Raw genomic sequence first — 9,061 nt, forward strand, 5'->3', positions numbered from 1 at the left:
TATTTTAAAATATCTAATATAAATATATAATATAAAATATATAATTATATATACTTGTCTTGAAATGTCTGTATAATAAATATTTTATAATTACAAATATTTTTTCAAGAGAATTTCTCTTTTTTCTTTTTCGCTCTCATAAATACATTGACTCTCTAAATATTTAATTAATAAAGATTTACATAAGTTAAATATAATTCAAATTTGTCGCGTGTAAATGATCTGGATGAATTATATTAAAAAATCTATTGAATTGATGAAGACATGATTGAAATTTATTTATATTTTTTATAGGAATACTATGCAAATGTAACGTATTCTTATAACATAATTCTGCCAAATCAAGATACACTATAACTTCGTCATAGTTATCGTCATAGTTGTATTTGTAAAAATATGCATCGCAATTCATTTTTTTTAAGAGGTCTAGAATTGAATCTTGTTTATTGTAAGATGATGATAATTTAAATTCGATCCGACTATTGTATTTCATTATGTGACTACATTTTTTTTTATTGCATAAATCGTTGGCAACTCTTAAAAACTCTTTTTATTTTTATTCACAATATCTACAAAATACTAATGTAAAATTTAAGTTTTTTTACATCTATGTACTACATAAATTATAATACTTACCAATATAACATGGTGCAGTTTTAAACAATATTGTTGTATAAACGTCGGAATTAAAGTTTAAATAACTCTTATCCATCCGTGATATCACCTTCCATACATTTATATTTGAAAAATAGATATGTATCTTGCATTTTAAACCTAAACAGATTTTAAACAAAGTCAGATCAATATTTTTCATAGCAGAAAGACAATAAATATATATAGAATCTTAATATAATATTTAACGATATCGACAAATTGTTATTAGAAATTTGATAAAATTTGCTGATATAACCTGATGGTAGATTGACAAAATCGAAATAGATAAGTCGTACGCAGTGTTGTCGTCACATTGTCCACAGAAAGCAGAATTTATGTTACCGTAAATGGATAAATAAATAAATATTTCTTGCTTTTCGATTATAGAAGGAGTTTTACATCGATATTATAAAGTTTTATTCGTATGGTGAATATATAAATTTAACGTAGTCCTTATTTTTATAAAACATATATTAAAAACTCGGAGAGAGATACTTGATCCTTTGTGAGTTGAAAAATCCTGTAACATTTTTCAATTTTCATAACAATCAATGAAATATTAATTTTTAGAGATTGCCAAATAAGCATCGGGTATCCGCTTGGCTTATCTCCAAATGCAGTCGAGCGGTAGAATGTGAGAGCTTAATGTAGTGAGAGATTTCCTTTCGCTATTATTTCAATAAGACAAAATAATATATTCCATAATTTCCAACCTTCCTTTACCAATAATTTCAATTTAAACAATCATCTAATCGCATTCTATTTAGCTTAATTTCTGCTGTCAATCTGCTATCTGATTGCACAGATGTTGCTTAGTTTTTGCCGTCAATCTAATGATTTATGTAAACAAATTTTTTCGATCTGCTGACATGCTCTTATCAATTCTGTCAGTCTGCCAACATTCTGCTAACATTTTACTTACCGTAAGATTCATAATCATTTTTAGAGTTATATCTTAGTGTTTTAGTATTACAAGGTGTATAAGTCGCCAAGAATTTTTTACATATGATTAATTTTTCATCCAAAACGGAATAGAAAGTAGAAGAATAGAAATTGCAAGGTGCCTCTGCACCCGATGTCCACGAGCCTGCGCAATTAAAAGAAAAATCTTTAGGAACATTAATAAAATCCAGTGAATTCTATATACTGGAACTAGCTTTGAAGGGCGATCGATTGTGCGAGAGTGATACCTAGTTGAGATGTCTGTTTGTCTATAATATACTACATTAAAAAAAAAAGGTAGACATCTTCAATTCACACAAGTGTCTCTTGCACAGTCGCCCATTTTACATTTGCATAAAAAGAATTTGCTCACTCTAGTATAATAAAGAGCAAGATAGAATTCAAAAATACTTTCGCACCCAACTATACATTTATGTAATATTTAAATAAAAGCAAAAATTAACAAAAAAATACTATTATTTTATTTAATGACAGACAAATTTAAGGCTACGTTAATAAATAATTATAAAAGCAATTCTATGATTAATCTAAAAAAATATACATAATAATATTCTTAGAGAATTATGACATAAAGTCTAGTAAATCTCTACCTATATTTTTTCATATTGTATTAATAAAATGCATATTGTATAAGTATATAATAAAATCATCTGTATAAATATCGTAAATATCAACACTAGATTTGATTTCATGTCCCAAACCGCCCACAAGAATTAATTTGTTTTTCACAAACGCAGCAGTCATATTCCTTCTTTCAGTTGGCATACTAAAACATGTGTAGAAATTATTTTAACAAATAACATACTATATTTATTGTATTACTTATCATTTATTTAAGAATGCATTAAGATATTTACATAGTCTCAAGGAACCATTTTTTTAGTTATCAAGGAATAACGCCATACATTTTTGTTAAATATACCTGTGTCTCCAAATTCTCCACCACAGAGATAAAAATTGTACCCTAAATAAATTATATAAAATATTAAATGAATAAGATAAGATAAGGTATTATTTAGATAAAATAGAATAAAGTCAAAAAAAGGCTACATACTTCTTCCAATAATCTGCATCCCTTCTAATTTATATTTATCAGTACAACAATTAACAATATCTTCAGGATATTTAAATGAGGTAAGTTCAAAAAAATCATTACCATCCCAACAATGAATAAATTTTTCAGTGTTATCAGAATCTCTGTTTTCACAAGATATAATACTATGTAATATTTTTGTTTCCTTATTCTTTAAAATATCTAAAGCAATTGTAAAATCCTGAAAAAAAAATTAGTTTTATTACATAAAATTCTAAGTGGTTAGGAATAAATTTTATTATTCTTAGAACAGAATTATAATACACGCACGCACACACATACAAAAATATAATATAATGTAAATAGACACAGTGTGTTTTTGCATATATTTATTGCTACAGCCAATCAGAATTTAGTCCTTTATTTGTTCATTTTTCGATGCTAATATAAACAAATTTAAAATCTGATAATTAAAATTTTATCCTTAGTTCTATTTGGAAATTATAAAATTTATGATATATCATGTTTTCATGTTGTTATTATTCCACAGATTCTGTATATATATATATATATATATACACACACACACACTGCGAACTCCTTAGCACTTATGAAAAATTAGTTCCTAATGTACAGTGGTTCTGTGCATACGTCAAATGTTAAATCGAAAGAATGCAATATCATGACTATGTCTTGCGTACCATGATATCATAGACGTTCGACAAACATTATCTTTTCTGTTCGTGATTGTTTAGTGCCTAATGGGTTACGTTGAGTGCTTTCCATTTGGCAAGTTATTACAAATATCCTTTTTATCATTATGTTATTTGTAATTATATTATATTATTAAACTTAAATAATTGATTTTTAATATATTACTTATAATACATATAATTACCGTTTTATATTTTTTGTTTTTATAATTTTTATTCTTATGTGCTATGTATAGTTATATTCTCGAGAGTTATTCTTAATAGTCAAGATGGTTTTCATACTTTCCGATCATTTGATTCACGAAATATGATTACATCCAATAATACTGTGTATACAAATCATTTTGTTTTGACAAGAATTATTGTATTCTGTTGAAAAATTGTTAGCAGCGTATATTGATTGGGATTTTCTTATAAGACACGCGAAAGAATAATTGTAAAAATATTTTCTCTTTTTATTGTTTAATTTAATTTGCAATTGTTTTATTGTAATTAATTTTAGTTTCTATATTAAGAATAACCCAGAAAAAGAAATTATGGTTATATTTATATATGTAAGGAAGAATGAATCCTTAGCAATCAACATTCACCTTAGCTCATAGTCCTTATATGCATCTAACATCGTTTATTTTTTTATCTTTGTTGATTGTTCATTAAGTAATAAATATATAACGATATTTGTATCGACTTGTGTCAGCAAAAAATGAAAAATACTCCATATCGAATTGCATTATGAATATAATAATATATATTTTTAAAAATAAAATAATATAATTAAACAAATCTACTGTTTAACTTGTTAACATATAATTCTACAATATAATTCGATGATTAATATAATAATGTTCTCTCTTGGTTGCATTAGTGCACTCTGAGTGCATATCAAAGCCATTGTACACTTATTATGTATTGTATAAATGTAAAAGTATAAGTCCTAATATCTTTAAAGTACTTAATCTTTAATATGAATTAAAATTGTTGGAATGAGAATTGTTGGAAATGTAAATAAATATTTATACAAAAATACAAATATAGAAAGGTATATGATACCTAGAGGACATATTTCTTTTCCACATAAATATCCATATTAAAAATAAAAAACGTTTTTGAAAAGTTATTTTGTCATTCTTTAAATTCTACGTAAAAACTTCAATAGCAGAATTTTTAGTCCGACATATTGCATCAGTTATTTAAAATTTTTTAATTTTGATCACAAATTCTTTTTTTAAAAACCCAAATATCCCTAAATTTTTGGAAATCGATCTTTTTTTTGCACCTAAAAACATATTTTATCCGAAACGATCTGCTGCTCAAAGAGAAACTTAAGCATGGCATTTCGCTTATTTAGGAGATTATATCATTTTAATTTTTAAAATTTTACTTTTGTAAATAATATGCTTGTACTTACATTATGGTGGGCCATCCATTTATTTGTGATTTTAAGTAAATAAGATTTCGTGGATGTTATATTGATATTCCCAATTAATTTAAGAAAATTTTCTTTCGATAGCTCATAAATTGAATTAAGTGGTAGATCATCGAAACGATCTAAGCAAAATGCCAATGAAATATCTTGGAGGATATTTAAACTCAATTCTTGTGATAATAACCATAAATTACATATTCTGGTGGCATAAAATATAATTTTTCTTCTATTTTATAGATTAAGTACTCTATTAGATTATTCACTGCAAATATAATACTTAATTCTACCAGGATAGAGAGCCGATCACATTTTTTGATATCCCAACAATTTGTTGTAAAGATATCAATTTTGTCATTGTGAATCCAATCAACAAAATCCTATAAAAATAATAATTGTTTTTAAATTGCGATTATACAATCAGATCTATACATACGATTATGTAATTTCTGTATACATGCATAATATACAATAATATCTCGAAAAATATAAAAAATATAGAAAAACATTTCCAAAGTTGACTGAAGGGATATATATCTCTTATTTATTTTTCTCAAAATTTTTATACTAATTAAGATATTTTTGAAAATGCAGAAAATTTTGAAGCATTGTGTGAGTAGTTCACAGAACTATTTTTTGTTCTAAATATAATTTTACGAAAAAACTAGGAAACTAAGAGCTAGTACACAGATGAGATCATATGTGTACGTTAACAAATCTTCTTTATTCTTCTACTTTACATACACTAGATGAAAATGTATGTATAGTAAATGTATGTATAGATGAATAAAGAAAATTTGTTAACGTACACACAAGAACAATAACTATATTAACTCTTAGTTGCCTAGTTTTTGTAATATTATTTTTAATATGAAGAGCTCAATTAATTTTTACTATTATCTTGAAAATTATGGTTGTTAGGAATAAAACTTTCTTGGAAAATCATTTTTTTTCTTTGGGAGCGAATATCGTCAAAACTATATGTATTTTCCCTGTAGTAATTTCCTTTGTAAAAAACTTTTTTTATTTTCTCTTAGAAGTTTTCATATATATACAAAATTTTGAAATATTTAAAAAATTCTCATTTTACAATTTCTGAAAAAATATAAGATAAACTTTTTTAAATTTTATATGTCTTCTTAGATTATGAAATGAAGAATTTTAGGAACCCTAGAATATTTCAGAATTTACATATATGACGAATTCTAAAAATGGTAAACAGTAAACTTTTCACGAGCACTGACAGCAAGATTAGATCGCGAAAGTTTATTCGAATCGATTGTACACGAATTCTTCCGGGACAGCTACGAGTGATCGCAACTTATCAAAAAATAGCCCAAAATGAGCACGAACAAATCACTAATTAGGTCATCGTTAAGCACAATAAGATGTGAATTAAGAAACACTTCTATTTGACAAGAAATGTCGCAAATTCGTTCCGAGAAAATGTACGAGACCCGACAATTCTCTTTAGATGCGTTTTAAAGTTATCTCCAACCTCTTACAGACCCCTAAAATCAGGCGCAGCTGAAAGACTAAAACACATTTCTCTTCCTTTAGTAAATCATTCTCCAATTATTAACTTAAATATACAAATAAGAATCTGGTATAATGCATGTCTCAATTTTAGAATTTCTTACTTATCATATTTACAACATCATATTTATAACAAAATTCATGCACTTAAGTTTGAATTCGTTAATGGCTGTCTATATTGGAAAGAAGGATTGGAAAAAAGAATCATACCTTTAGAAGAATATTATATCATTGATGATAACTCCAAAAAGAATCGAAATGTTCGAACAATATGTATAAAATCTAAGTACTAAAATTATACCGTATAATTTTATTGCGCTCTAAGGGTGTGTCTAGATTATCGAGATGAACTTCGAACCGCGAGCTGGCCTTCGTCAACATTCAGATTTGATGTGAATCTATATTCATTTCGATAATATGGATAAGGAATGTAGGATCTTTGAATGTGGACGCAGGCTCGCAATTCGATGTTCGGTTCGATAGTCTGGTCTCTAATATCTTTTGCATTCTATTTTCATGTGTCTTGGTTTTATTAGAGAAACATATACAATTTGACAATCAATTTAAGTTATAGTTTTTCCCTTAGAATCTCGAGAAATCTTCATTATATTTTAGTTTTAATGCATTTTCCACTATTTTTCTAGTGTAACCAATGATTTTTTAAATTTCTTATTGCGATTTTCTTTTATTGCGTAAAATTAAAATTTTTATTCTCTTATCAATTCTACATTACTCTATCCTCATTGCACTTTTAAATAACTGATAAAATTTCATTATAATTTTACTATATCTATAAAATAACATTAATATTAAACAAACTTTTATATGTTATTAACCATACAACAAATATTGTAAAAATTTGTCTTTATTATTATGATTGGAATATTTATAGGGCTCTTTAAGAAACTGTATATTCTACTGTATTCTATTTCTGATAGATTGAAATTGTATTATTTTTATCGCTGCCACTATTTCCTAGTAAAAAATTTTTCATGCATGAATATGTATAAATATGTAAACATATATAAATATTTATAAATATGTATCATATACGAAATATGTCCATACATGTTCATACATCTCTTTTTCTTTTGTAAAATTACTTTTAATGTAATAAATAATAATAGTAATGTGAAAACATTAAAAGTAATTAAGGAGAAAATTTTCGCATTGTTTGTTTTGAAAAAAACAAGTTTGGAAAAATTAAAAAAATTATTCATACACAATTATGCATAATTTTATATAATTATACATAAATAATTTTTTTACATTTCTTCAAATTTTATTTTTTTTCTAAAACAAATAGCATGAAAATTATCCTTTCAATTATTTTTAATGTTTTCACATTATTATTTACACTAAAAAATAATTTCACGAAAAAAAAAGGGATATATGAACATGTATGGACATATTTCATGCATGATTATACAAGTTTATGAATATTTATGTATGTTTACACATATTTATAAATATTCATGCATGAAAAATTGTTTACCAGATTCTTTGCATTGTGTCCGGGGCTTTTCTCGTAAACAAGAATTACCTAAGAGAATATAAAGGATGCAGAACTTCGTCTGTATAGTAAGTCCCAAAATTGGACTCCAAGATGAAAATACATTAATGTTTTCACCAATATGTATGATAGATTAAACTTTAATCTCGATTCAACTTACTCCTCATCTTTTTCTAATGCTAAAATTCTAAAGATTAGAAAAAGACGAAGAGTAAGTTGAACCGAGATTAAAGTTAATCTACATTGATGAATGTGTTTTCCAAAGTAAAATGTTTTGTTTAAAAACTAATTCACGGACGATCCCCAGCTAATGCTAAATATTCACATGGTCACATATAATTAAGAAAGTTCGATTCATATTATTAACATTCCGAATTAGTAAAAGAATCGTAACAGAATGTACAAATTGCAATGTTAAATGTGTTTTCAAAGTAAAATTTTGTTTAAAAACTGATTCGAAATATATATGGAATATTCTGAAAATATACACAATGTGTTATATTACAGGTATCTTATTGAGCTGACATTTCATGTTAGTTTCATATACGTATCATGTAACATTGTGTTTACTGGGATGTTCATATATATAATATTTTTCCCGGATAATTCATTATGTTTTTTAGTTGACATGAATTATTACTAATGTACAAAATAAATGTATAACAAATTATCGATAAGTAAAAATAAAGAGATAAAATAAAGAGATAAAATAGCTATTTTATAAATTTTTATATAGGTGGTTTATTTTCATGATTATAGTACTGTAAAAAATTTAATTTATTTAAGCTACGTTGGGAAACATCACCCGAGTGCCCTTGTGTATCATCTTATCCTTGTTAATATTGGGTGAGTAATAAATAAAATGAATGAATAAAATAAATGCATGGGAGCATTCAGGTGGTGTTTTCCAAACACAGGCTTAGAAATAGGCACAACAGAGAAGCGTCAGAGTGTGGCTCAGTGCAAAAATGGCAGGACAAAAGTCAGGGTTGTGTGGCTCAATGCAAAAATGGCAAGCTTCGGCTTTCAAGCTTTCAAATTCGATTATTTTTTATACTACTTAATTATGTATGATCATATATGAAATTATATTTGATCATATATACAGATTTCATACGATCATATATGATTTCAAACATGATCATAATGTATAAAAGCATAAGTGATCATATATAGAATCTTGTATAATCATATAAGATTTCATACATGATCATGTATATATATAT

General features: G+C 25.8%; 1 protein-coding gene across 1 annotated transcript in view; it reads right to left on the minus strand.

The window, feature by feature from the left end:
• Positions 1–9,061, minus strand: part of LOC108684728 — a 12,643-nt gene that overhangs the window by 1,833 nt on the left and 1,749 nt on the right. Inside the window, 8 exon segments of the mRNA XM_018189191.1 lie at positions 637–774; positions 1,577–1,744; positions 2,271–2,383; positions 2,475–2,497; positions 2,499–2,581; positions 2,672–2,891; positions 4,772–4,983; positions 4,986–5,166. Of these exon segments, the coding sequence (XP_018044680.1) occupies positions 637–774; positions 1,577–1,744; positions 2,271–2,383; positions 2,475–2,497; positions 2,499–2,581; positions 2,672–2,891; positions 4,772–4,983; positions 4,986–5,166 (1,138 nt within the window).

This window comes from Atta colombica, unplaced genomic scaffold (assembly GCF_001594045.1).
Source record: "Atta colombica isolate Treedump-2 unplaced genomic scaffold, Acol1.0 scaffold14, whole genome shotgun sequence".
In the NCBI taxonomy this organism is placed as follows: Eukaryota; Metazoa; Arthropoda; class Insecta; order Hymenoptera; family Formicidae; genus Atta; species Atta colombica.